Source organism: Cydia amplana, chromosome 26, assembly GCF_948474715.1.
Source record: "Cydia amplana chromosome 26, ilCydAmpl1.1, whole genome shotgun sequence".
NCBI lineage: Eukaryota > Metazoa > Arthropoda > Insecta > Lepidoptera > Tortricidae > Cydia > Cydia amplana.
The window spans coordinates 7,493,707-7,507,472 of NC_086094.1; the positions used below are offsets into that span (position 1 = coordinate 7,493,707).

The 13,766-nt window shown below is 37.7% G+C and overlaps 1 protein-coding gene across 1 annotated transcript in view; it reads right to left on the reverse strand.

The window, feature by feature from the left end:
• Positions 1 to 9,113: 9,113 nt before the first annotated feature.
• Positions 9,114 to 13,766, reverse strand: part of LOC134660205 (uncharacterized) — a 48,459-nt gene continuing 43,806 nt past the window's right edge. Inside the window, exons 5-7 of the mRNA XM_063515931.1 lie at positions 13,111 to 13,259; positions 11,408 to 11,571; positions 9,114 to 9,540 (exon numbers count right to left, since the gene is read on the reverse strand). Coding sequence (XP_063372001.1) covers positions 9,294 to 9,540; positions 11,408 to 11,571; positions 13,111 to 13,259 — 560 coding nt within the window. The 3' untranslated portion in view covers positions 9,114 to 9,293. The remainder of the gene's footprint in view (positions 9,541 to 11,407; positions 11,572 to 13,110; positions 13,260 to 13,766) is intronic.

A 13,766-nucleotide genomic window follows, 5' to 3' on the forward strand; every position in this document is an offset into this window, starting at 1 on the left:
ATGATAATGGTAATAAAAAATTGATTTATCTTTATGTGATTAATTATCATGTATTTAAAAAATTAGGAAAGACCTCAGGCGTCCACCAACTAGATGGTCTGACCAAGTTAAGAAGGCCACCTAAAGGCAGGATTCCACCAGTGTGCGGCACAGCCCAAGCATATTCAGTACAAAGCTTGTGCCGCACGCTGGTGGAATGTCGCCTTAACATTTGGGTTGTCACAATGTGATGAGACTGTAGTATTTAAGATAAATCCCTAGGTTAAAATTATGTACAGTCAAGGAATTTAATTTTTGTAGATACCATTTCGTACCTTGTCACAGTGACAATAGTATGAGGTCCCTAGCGACTTTCATATTGATTGTCACTGTGACAAGGTACGAACCTGAAATTAAATACTTTGACTGTACCTAAAGTCTATTTTTTTATTCCGTAAACTGAAATGACATTTCATAGTATGAGATGACCCATGATGTTCATACTATGAAATGTCATTTCAGTCTACGGAATAAAAAAATAGACTTTACGTAGGTACCTTAAGAAAAATTAATCTAGTCACCACGAATAGTCATATTTTTTAATCTTTTACCAGTATAGCTGTTGTATTTACGTGTTTCAGTGTTGAAATTTTTTGTAAATAAATGTTTTATGCGTTTCGAAATCTTTTACTCCCTTGCAACTACATTGATTTGAGCTCGAGTAGATGGCGCCACCGTTTGATATTTAATATATTTGACACATATCAGTGAAAGAACAAGGATCAAAGTCAAATGGCGTTCTAAAAGTTTTAATCTTATGTCGAAAGATGGCAGTAAATTTACTGTGGCTACTTTGACAATACGCCTCTATATTAATTATTAAACTCTCTTTGTTAGTTTTTAGGGTTCCGTAGCCAAATGGCAAAAAACGGAACCCTTATAGATTCGTCATGTCTGTCTGTCTGTCCGTCTGTCTGTCCGTCCGTATGTCACAGCCACTTTTCTCCGAAACTATAAGAGCTATACTGTTGAAACTTGGTAAGTAGATGTATTCTGTGAACCGCATTAAGATTTTCACACAAAAATAGAAAAAAAACAATAATTTTTTGGGGTTCCCCATACTTCGAACTGAAACTCAAAAATTTTTTTTTCATCAAACTCATACGTGTGGGGTATCTATGGATAGGTCTTCAAAAATGATATTGAGGTTTCTAATATCATTTTTTTCTAAACTGAATAGTTTGCGCGAGAGATACTTCCAAAGTGGTAAAATGTGTGTCCCCCCCCCCCCCCTGTAACTTCTAAAATAAGAGAATGATAAAACTAAAAAAAATATACGATGTACATTACCATGTAAACTTCCACCGAAAATTGGTTTGAACGAGATCTAGTAAGTAGTTTTTTTTTAATACGTCATAAATCGCCTAAATACGGAACCCTTCATGGGCGAGTCCGACTCGCACTTGGCCGCTTTTTACTATTTGCGGTAGATCCTCTGGTTTCGAGTTCCACAGCGCCATCTATTGAACGGATGTTGAGTTAGAAGCAGATCTCCATTCCATTCATTTTTACACACATGACTTTTTTTTTCTTAACTCAACATAGATCCAATAGATGGCGCTGAATATTTCAATGTTTTGCGTTTTAGCTGTGTACTAGATGGCGCCACGGTGCCTTAAATAAAATCTGAATCGGTGTACGTGATATATGTACAGCGAGCTGCAAAATTGCATGGGCCAGGTCTTAAGGGGCCCACTGATTCACAGTCCGCAGAACAAAATTTTGACAGTTCCGAACAACTGACAGGCCGTCCGGCGGACTGTTAATCAGTGGGCCCCTTTAGAATTAAGCAAGTACTAAGGTTTCAAATTTCATGTATAGGAATACATTTACTCGAAAATATATTATATTTCAGACATTCTTAGGTATCTTAACCTCGTAATTACTCGTAAGACCCACCATAGAGGTTTCAAATTTCAATTTTTTATTTGCTAAAATGCTTGTACATAATAGATGTAGGGGAAACTGGGGAGGGTTGATCACCCCTTTTGTTTTTAGCATACATTTTCTTAACTATTTGTAGTATTGAAAAACTTTATAGACCATACGATTCAGAATTTATCTCTTCATTAATAGTTTGAATTAGAACAGATTTGTGCAATAAATTAGACCATTATTTAATGAAAACCCATACTGTTGACTTTTACCATGTGTCCCCTATGTAAGGGAGACTTGTTTACCCCTGGTCGGGAGCCTTGATCCTAGGGGGATCAAGTGACCCTGGTTCTTGGGACACATGGTAAACAGATTTTTACCGTGTCTCCCCATACCAGATTCTCATTGATTATATAACTAGGATCGCTATTAGCAATGCATCTATAATTTGTAAAATACACAGCAAACATATATATATTGCATCTTCCATGCTTTGAAGTTGTATTTCCGGTAATCAGATGTCTAAGCCGAAGGGATCAAGTCTTCCAGATTTGGGGACACTTGGTAAAAAGATTTTAAGCGGCAATGTCAATTTCGAGGGTAGTATCTACATTAATTTATTCACTTTATCTACAGAAAATTAATATATGAAGATATCTAACACATATTAATCCATAATCTTATACTTTTAAAAAACAATGTAATCGTATTATCCATAAAACAACATAAAATAGGGAATCAATTTTTGAACCAAAAAAAAAGTTAAAAAAAAACAAAAATCTAAGTTATTAACATAAAATTTCTTGTAACAAGCTAAATTTTTTAAAGTTATTATGAAGGTATTTTTAGCGTCATCTGACGCTGCTGTATGTAATTGCTGTAGGTATCTACCTACAGCAATTTTAAATTTTTTACCCATATCTGGTCGTTATTGTTTACTATAATAAATAAGTTTAGAAATTTACTGCTCACGTTTCGAGGACGGTGTTTGAGCTGCATAATCCTAAAATCCTTTCTATGGACCGTCGGTTCTATAGTACATAAGGTCGGAAAGCCATTGAATTGAAATAGCATTTCATCTATAAAAACAAATATCGCCGGTTGAAAACCAAATATCGTTATAAGTGTTGTTTGTCGACCGAGTAACATCCCCTGTGTGTAAAACGTTTAACTTGATAAACAAGACCAAGTGCGGGTAGTTCGTAAAATGTTGATGTCAACTTTAGTTAGTCTTTTCAAAGGCCACGGGGATAATTCCGTTTTCGGAGTTCGGAGTCGGTTGTATAATTAAAAACTGAATTATACGCCATTAAATCCCGTTTTAATAAACAATAATCAGTCAAAAACCTTGAAAGTTTAAATCAGTGTATCTCTGGACGTACTTTTGCGGCATGATTTACTAAAGAAAAGAAAATATTTATGATAGCTCTATGAATCATTTTGTAAGTAAATTTATTACAATGTATATACTTGATCGCTTTGGGGGTGACATGATCCCGGAATCATATCTCCCCTGAAGAAAAAGACAAAGTCTCCCCAGACATAGTAAGATTATAAAACGTGCCGTACTCGAAACGTGTGTTCGCGTATATCAATGTAATCCAAGTTAATCATCACTTCAATAAACAACAAATAAAATAAGCACACTCACTAACATCATTTCCATCTCATATTATAAAATAAATCCAGTTAAAGCTTACCGAAAATTTAATATAGTACGCAGAAAATCTTTCACCGTCCGCCATTTTTGAACCACTGACTTTTCCGATACAGTGCCATGACAGAACGTAAAGTTAGGAACGAATGAATGAGTGTTACCAGTGCAAAAAAATGTATCTCGTTTGGTTTGATTAAAAATGAAGTTTACCAAGTGTCCCCTAGGGATCGACCCTCCCCACCCTCACCTACGTGCATTTTAATTCGAATTTTGTTATATTAGTAAATTAGAACGAATTTCGTTTGGTTTTAAAACGCAATTAAACAAAAGAAATGCTGCTTTATTTGTTTCATGAAAGGTTCAAATTAGATTACAACGAATATGTACATTTTAATGTACATTAAGACTCACGAGGATAATCTTATGACTAGATTGGTAAGGATATTTTGGAGTGAGTGAACAATGTACAGTCGCCATCAAATATATCGAAGTGGCCAAGGTGCTCATAAATATCTGAGCACGCCTCTATTGTCAAGGCCTTAGAGTGCTTGTTTAGATATTGCGAACACCTTGGAACACTGCACCTACAGCAGTTTTTGGATGTCAATTTATTTATTTATATATTTATTTATATATATATATATATTTCAATGATCTCGGAAACGGCTCTCACGATTTCGATGAAATTTGGTATACGGGGGTTTTCGGGGGCGATAAATCGATCTAGCTAGGCTAGCTATCTCTGAAAAAACGCTAATTTTTGAGATTTTATATGTTTTCAGAGCAAAGCTCGGTCTCCCAGATATTGTCAATAATACGACGTAATTATATTTTTATAATTTATTTAACTTAAACTATTCACAATTTATTTAATATCTCGCGTTATATTAAAGTCGCATGCAGTTAAAACCAAAAATCTCTTTCATTCAACACCTAAAATGTATGACAATTTATATGTATGTAATTGTATGAAACGAAAAAACTAACAAACGAAATAAAAAGTAAGACTGTTGAAAACCTACTTCCATTCAAATTGATATAACATAAACATAATTTAAATTCATATGTTTCTAATTTATTTGTAACAAATAGGGCATTATCTATGAAAAGGGACCTTATTGTCGATGGCGCTTACGCCGCACAGCGTCGCGCGCATTGTATTTATATCGGAGCATCGTTAATAATGACGTAAGCGCCATCGACAACAAGGTCCCTTTTCATAGATAACGTCACAAATGTTTACCTTTCATCAGATCACTACGGCATTCCAAAAATTTTCAAAATATCTACTCAAAATAGAGTCAAAAATATAAGTACAATCAAATCCGTAAATATTGATACGGACAAAATAGCCAAAAATACGTATTCATAGTTCAGATATTTTTGTTGCTTTGCCAACGTATACATATTTACGATTTAGACTGTACAATTTTTATATGGCAGTGATATAATGATATTTTTTTAAGAAAAAAAATGAACACAACTCAGTAATTAAGTTTTATGACGTACAATACAAAAAAATAATAGAAATGGACTGTCTGTTGATAAATAAAATCCTTGCACACTTATCTTTTTTTTGTAAGAAAAGACTTGTGGCGTTCCACCGGTATAGGTACCATATTGCGATCGGCAAACACACTTCAATACTAATGCGGTGTTACACGACTTAAGCGTAAGGTACCTTTACTGTGGAACGTCACATATGCCCCAACTGACATTATGACAGTAAATTTTGTGTGTCTTTTAAGTAAAACGTAGAATGCCTATAGCTATTACTTTCACTGTACGATTTGTCAAATTTAATAAAAGAAAAAAATAGATTCAATATTTTAACCCTTAAATGCATATTGTACCAAAATGTATATCTAGTTGTTATATATACGAGCAATATTATATTGCGTAATATCTTGCATTTTAAGAGTTAAAAAGAATTAATTTGCCATAAAAGTCGTTTAAATTAAAACCAAAATTATGTGAAGATTAATTATACGAAATTACGAAAACACAGATTTGAACAAGTCCCATTCAACATTAGGAAATTTATTTCAAAAAACGAAAAGATATAAAATTTTATAATAACTTAATTTTTAACACCAGTTACAACAATACTATTGTCATATCGCAATCTCCAAACTATCAATTTTTAACATACGTTTATTTCATAATAATATAAATCTAGAATTATAAACATATATTTACAACTTAATAATAATTCTAGTAAGCGTACTTTCTCGAATTTTCATATTATTCTTAGTCGAATGTATGTATTTTTTGAAATTTTCACAATTTTCGTACATTGAGTTATTATTACATATAGAGAAGCCAAACCATACAATGAAATCGTCGCAATCACCTGTACCACGCGACCAAAACGTCGTAAGCGCCGTTGAAAACATGGCGCTTACGCGTTTAGGTCGCGAGATTCACGCTCCACTTCTAAATTTATTTTTTTTAGCATTAGAAAAAGATTACGCGATCTTGACGTATCTTTTAATTGAAAAACGCTCTTTAAAAATCAGTAACTATTACTTATGAAAGCAAAAGAATGTAAATAATCGTATATGATTCATAATTGTTACATATTTGCCGTGACTTATTTTTCAGAATTGTTTTTCAATAAAAATACACGTCAAGATTATTTTCACACCACCTATTCGGAAAAGAGCTTTTTCTTTCCTGCTAGGAGGGATTAAAGTGCCACTTTTCCTCCCTGCTAGGAGGGACCAAAGTAACACTTTTCTGTTCTAGCACACTATTTTTACATTTTTTTGCACATTATTTTTTTAGCTTAAATAATCTGTTTAAGCATCAGATTGTGTCAACACTAAGATTTTTATATTTTCCTCATAGTTGATGTGAAAAACAGTATGTGTCACACGGTATCAAAATTACTTCGTCTTGGGCGGTAACACTTGAATCCCTCATTACGCTCAGGATTCTACTTTAGAATACATCGCTTCATTCAGGATTAAATGTAAGTTCTTGACGGAAATATATTATTTTGATCCCTTGTGACACAAACTACTATTACCTTTCTTCTAATTCTAAAAAAACTAACTACTTATATGGTTGGAAACAACAACTCATGGCGCGAAATACTGGTTCTGTGTGTCAGTTCTATACGTTAGTAATAATAATTCAATGTTTGCGTATGACAAAATATAACATGCATTCGACATAATAGTTTGTCATAATTTAGTTCTAATAAAAACATAACTTCGACTTTGAACATATTTGTGAACTTAAAACGAGGTTGTCATATTTTCTTATTTTATCATAATAATATATCTTCTTTAACTTACGATATAAAGCGTATTTATTAATAATATTGCCATGACGAACAATTTATTTTCTTGTTTGTAACATTTATATTTAATTTAAAAGTGTCAAGCGCGAGTTAGACTCGTGTTTTTTGTAATATTATCAAATAAAAATAAGTTAAAAAAAATCAACATACAGTAGAATCCGCTTATAATGACATCGAAGGGAAGTGACAAACACGTCATACTAAGCGAATGTCATATAAAGCATAGTTGTACAAATTCTACCTGTTTTTTTCAATGTACTTGCAATTCGTTGTTTTTTTGTGTCGGTAAATAAATATCTTTTATTTTATTTTTTATTCCTTTTTTTTGTTAAGTTTTCCGAATTTATCTCAAATTCCTTTGTGAGAGGTGAGTTTTATTAAACTTGTAACAAATATCAACTTGTTACTGAGGACATAGAGAAAAAAATACATAGAGTGCTCACTCCATACATCAGTTTTAATACCAAAAAGACTATTAGCATCTAGCATCGAGTAGCGGAACTATCAGTACTGCTACTTGACAATAGATGTAGCACCGACCGGAAAGTCTTATGCTGTTGAGATAAGACTTCTACTCTACTCGATGCTAGATGTAGACACTGAAATTAATAGTCTGAACTGATGTATGGAGTGAGCACTCTTGTCTTACTATATTTCTCTATGCTGAGGATCAAAACTAAAATACCTACACACCACGAACGCACCAATCGTCCTCGCAGGGAAAGACGTGGGGACGGCCACGAAAACCAGCCAATGTGATGTGTCATTATAACCGGACATTATTTCATGGAAATAGGATTTTTAGGTCATAGTAAGCGATTTGTCACTATAAGCGAAGTCATCTTATCCGAATTTGTCACAAAGAATTTTCTATGAAAACCAAACTTCGCACAGTAATTGCGTCATAGTAAGCGGTTGGTCAGTATAAGCGGAGTCATAATAAACGGATTCTACTGTATAAGCATTAAAAAAAATCAAAAAATACACTGGAAATAAGGACAAGAAATTGTGTAAATTTTAAATAAATATAACTGTTGCAAACAAGTTCAAGACTTATACTTAAAACACGAATAGAATAGTTTCTAACTAGTTATATACAGTTTTTCTTTGTTTTATAACGGCACATTTTTTTATTAAAGCTTTTCACCTATACGAGTATAAGGGAAGGGGGGGAGTTGGTACAAACTTGCGTAGAAAATTGTGTAATTTCTATAGGGGGTATAACTGCAATGTTCTGCCGCCAGAGTGCAGCACTAGCACCCATCGTAAACCATGGAGTAACTTATACATACTGTGCCTTAAACTGTTTTTTGAAGTTTTCACAGACAATCAAATATGACATTGATACATCAAGGCGGTTTACAAAGGGTCTACCGGGAAACGCGAAATCGAAACTCAGCTATGTGCCTCTTTATCGCTCGAATATGCAAGAGTGAGAGAGGTTAGATAACAAAATTTCGACTCTCGTTTGCGGTAGACCCTTAGATTGTGACGGATTGTGGTAGTGGCGCCCCCTACGCAGAGTTTCGCGTAATATTCCATATTCACACAAATTTCTAAACAAGTTTTATAACCAATTGAAAGGTTTAGATAGGATACTCAAACAAACAATTCCTACAATTTGTATGTATGTAAGTTTCATACAAACAGGAAAGTTCAATTTGAATTGGATATATTCCCGATTCTCCTAAACTACAACTATATTGCGTCAAATGAAAACTTACACTATGGCGTAACTAAAGGTGGGATATACTTTTTAGTTTTTAAGCCTATATTTGTACTAAAAACTTAGTTTTTAACAATAATATGGCATTCTTCGTATTTACAAATTAGAATTTAAATTAGAGTCTTATTGCTTTAGTTTTAACCAAATCCTAAGTCTTAAGACCATGGTCTACTGAAAAGACCAAGTAGACCGACGGTCTATTCAGTAGACCAGTCTTTCCAATATACCACGCAACGAGTACTCTAAAATCAGACCTTTTTCAATAATCTAGAAATGGTTAGTAACCATGGGGCTTAGCCAAGAAACATGTAACGGGATGACAGATTCCTGATTTCCATACATTATTTCAGTTTACATTGGCGTTTCCTATGAACGATTGTCATCTTAACTAGGCCCCTGAACTCGTGATTGGACTCGGACGTCTCATGCTACTAAAAGACCTCAGGTCTTTCCAATAGACCTACTTCGTTTAGTATTTCAGATGTACAATATTTAGTTTATGCAGTTGATCGTAGGTTTTTAAAGTAAATGAAGCTAAGATAGCCAGAATGTACAGAAGACCGTGGGTTTTTCGAGTAGACTAAGTCCAGAAAAGCTAGTCTTATCAAAATATCATTGGTCTTTCCAGTAGACCATCGGTATTTTCAGTAGACCACCAGTCTTTCCAGTAGACCAAGCTATTCTATCCTCTAAAACAGCAGCCGATTCCTCCTATGATGCGTAGAAGACGACGGTTGCTGCACAGAGCGGTGCTGCCTCAGCAGGTCCCTGTGTTTCGGATCCAACATGGCGGTGTATCCGGCCGGCGAGCAGAGGTCCGGATGTCGCTGGTAGAAGGCGCGGTAGCCCTCGTGGAGGAGGTAGACCTCGGGGTAGTGGAGGGAGGGGTAGTTCTCCTTGTTCTTCTCGCGGTCGGAGGAGCGGAGAAAGCGAGAGCTGGAAAGAGAGAAAAGATTTATAATTAAGTACTTATATATCTTTTTGTATCAAACAATTTAACTCGACTAAAGCTTTGGATTCCTCCGAAAACGGTGCCGTCATATAGCGGCCGCAAAAGACGGCCGTCTTTACGGTGACGACATGTGGAAAGTACCACGGCGTCATAACGTCAGCCACCAAGGTCAAAGCGGCAAATTTGAAAAATGTAGGCGCGAAGCGATAACGTCCCATAGAAAATTTGAATTTCGCGCCTTTTTCTACTGACAAGATTTGCTTGACCGTCTATAATTTACTTGGAGGATGAAATATCATCAGAAGAGGAAAATAATCGTAGTACGGAATCATTTATTCAAATCTCGTGTCATTTATGCAAAATGGCGTCACCGCTATCTAATAAAACGTTCACGAAACTATCGACACCGTCATGGCGGCCGTCTTCCAAATGACGGCACCGCTTTTTTACGTTACGTTGACAATCAACGCCGTCTAGGAAACCGCGCCATCTTGTTTACATAGACAACGTTCTAGTGACGTCATTCAACGCTATATAGCGGCCGTCATATGACGGCACCGTTTTCGGAGGAATCCAAAGCTTAAGGATACAAGGATAAATGATGGCGGTATAAGATATTTAAATTAAAACATAAAATAAAGACGCCTTTAAATATCAAGAAAAACACGAGAAATATAGAAATACGGTATTCGTGTTTAAAATGGTCTTTTGAATAGACCAACAGTCTTTCGAGTAGACCATTGGTCTTTTGAGTAGACCACAGGTCTTTTGAGTAGACCGACCCAAAAATGGGTTGATTAAAGTCTACTTACAGCTTAGGTCCTCTCTCCAGGGAGAATTCGCAGTGAAAGACCAGCACCTTCCCCTGCGGCCTCGGACCTTGTACGAGGGACAGGATCTGTTTGGGGGTGTACAGGTCCTGTGCTCCGGAGATGTGGCCGCCTTCGAACTCGTAGGTAGGTGTTTTATAAGTAGACCGAAGGTCTTTCGAGTAGGCCTTAGGTCTTTTGAGTAGACCAACGGTCTTTTGAGTAGACCGACCCAAAATGCCTTGATTAAAGTCTACTTACAGCTAAGTCTTTTGAGTAGAGCGATGGTCTTTCGAGTAGACCACAGGTCTTTCGAGTAGACCGACCCAAAAACGGGTTGATTAAAGTCTACTTACAGCTTAGGTCCTCTCTCCAGGGAGAATTCGCAGTGGAACACCAGCACCTTGCCCTGCGGCCTCGGACCTTGTACGAGGGACAGTATCTGATTGGGGGTGTACAGGTTCTGTGCTCCGGAGATGTGGCCGCCTTCGAACTCGTAGGTAGGTGTTTTATAAGTAGACCGAAGGTCTTTCGAGTAGGCCTTAGGTCTTTTGAGTAGACCAACGGTCTTTTGAGTAGACCGACCCAAAATGCCTTGATTAAAGTCTACTTACAGCTAAGTCTTTTGAGTAGAGCGATGGTCTTTCGAGTAGACCACAGGTCTTTCGAGTAGACCGACCCAAAAACGGGTTGATTAAAGTCTACTTACAGCTTAGGTCCTCTCTCCAGGGAGAATTCGCAGTGGAACACCAGCACCTTGCCCTGCGGCCTCGGACCTTGTACGAGGGACAGTATCTGATTGGGGGTGTACAGGTTCTGTGCTCCGGAGATGTGGCCGCCTTCGAACTCGTAGGTAGGTGTTTTATAAGTAGACCGAAGGTCTTTCGAGTAGACCAACGGTCTTTTGAGTAGACCGACCCAAAAAGCCTTGATTAAAGTCTACTTACAGCTAAATCTATTGAGTAGACCGATGGTCTTTCGAGTAGACCACAGGTCTTTCGAGTAGACCGACCCAAAAACGGGTTGATTAAAGTCTACTTACAGCTTAGGTCCTCTCTCCAGGGAGAATTCGCAGTGGAACACCAGCACCTTGCCCTGCGGCCTAGGACCTTGTACGAGGGACAGTATCTGATTGGGGGTGTACAGGTTCTGTGCTCCGGAGATGTGACCGCCTTCGAACTCGTAAGGGTAGCGGCAGTCGATCACCTGGGGAAGGGGGGAGGGGTTATGGCGTGGCACAAAAAGACATATAAAATTAATTAATAGGGAGTATGACTGCAATGTTTTGCCGCCAGAGTGCAGCACTAGTGACTTATTTACGTATACCAGAGTAAGAGTAACTTATACATACTGTACCTTAAACTGTTTTTTGACAAGTTTTCACAGACAATCAAATATGACATTGATACATCAAGGCGGTTTGTTTACAAAGGGCCTACCGGGAAACGTGAAATCGAAACTCAGCTATCTGCCTCTTTATCGCTCGAATATGCAAGAGTGATAGAGAGGTTAGGTAACTAAATTACGACTCTCGTTTGTGGCAGACCCTTAGATTGTGACATATTGTGGAACTGGCGCCCCCTACGCAGACTTCCGCGTAATATTCCCTATTAGATTGCACGAATATGTACATTGTAGTACATTAAGTCTTAGGTACCTATATGGGTACCTATATGGGGCATTATCTATGAAAAGGGACCTTATTGTCGATGGCGCTTACGCCGCACAGCGTCGCGCGGCATTGTATTTATATCGGAGCATCGTTAATAATGGCGTAAGCGCCAACGACAATAAGGCACAGAATAAATAATAGTACTAAGTACAGAAGACTCACTCTCTAACAAAACGCGTCTGTTACGATCAGCACAGATATGGCCGCTAGGTGGCGACAGCGCCACGCGCGGCTTATGGCTTTCCCCAAAATTGGGGCCGAACGGATGTACTTTTAGCTACCTGTAGCAAAGCGACGAAATCGCGGAGTGAGCCACGCCTAACTAAGGTTAAGGTCCCTTTTCATAGAAAACGTCACATATGTACCTGGTATTCGGTGACGTTCTGAAAGTCCCCCCGTATGAGCCCGGCCAGGGTGTCACACGAGATGCTCTTCAGGTCAGTTTTATAGTAGATTTTTTATATTTTGATAAAGCACCTCATGCTTACGCAGAATCCTTTACAATGCTTTTATACAGCTTGAGCTGTAAAATACCTTTTATACAGCTCATAGACTAGGAATCCTCTAGACGGAGTTTAGAGCAATTATTTCATGAAACCGATGCTGCCAACAATATTGGGGTGCGGGGGACGAGGCGAGCGAGTCCCGTGCCGTGATTGGTCCGTTCAAAAACACGGACATCACACAAAGACATTTTGACTCGAAGATCGAGTAAAACTACCGTATATTTGTGGCAGAGGGGGTAGCGCTACTATGCCCAGTCTGGAGGATGTCTTGTCTGTGATACAGCTTAAATCTTTTCTGACACCCTTATCCACTTGACCGTCCGGCCTAATGCCGAAATATTCCGTTAGATGGCTCTGAAATCAACCGTTCCTTCCACCCCTTGGGATAGTAAGGTTCCCGCGGACGGTTAAGAGCATATTGGTTTCGGATACTATGCTATCGTCGGACGGTCAAGTGGTTAGACGTCCCTTAAATTACTCTAATTTCTAAATTGGCTGGTATATTGATGTTGCCACTATATGCTACTTGGGTAAGGTCCCTTTTCATAGAAAACGTCACATATGTACCTGGTATTCGGTGACGTTCTGAAAGTCCCCCCGTATGAGCCCGGCCAGGGTGTCACACGAGATGCTCTTCAGGTCCGAGTGGCTCCCTCTAGTGAGAGGCAGGGCAAACGGCTGGCTGAAGTCTCCGATAAGGTCCGGGTTCACATCCGCTGTGGAACAAATGGCTTATTAACAAAAAAACCGGCCAAGTGTGAGTCGGACTATCAACAAAAAATAGAGCAAAAAAATCGTGTTTATTGTATGGAAGCCCCCCTTAAATATTTATTTTATTTTTAGTATTTGTTGTTATAGCGGCAACAGAGATACATCATTTGTGAAAATTTCAAGTGTCTAGCTATCGCGGTTCGTGAGATACAGCCTGGTGACAGACGGACGGACGGACAGCGAAGTCTTAGTAATAGAGTCCCGTTTTTTACCCTTTGGGTACGGAACCCTAAAAACCAAGTGCGAGCCGGACTCGGACCAGAGGGCTCCGTACCTCAAAACGGAACCCTTATAGGATCACTCGTGCGTCTGTCTGTCCGACCTTACCCCCCTTTATCTCCGAAACTACTGGGTTTAAAATTTAGAAAAAAATACACAAATAGTATTTTAGTATTTGTTGTTATAGCGGCAACAGAGATACATCGTCTGTGAAAATTTCAACTGTGTAACTA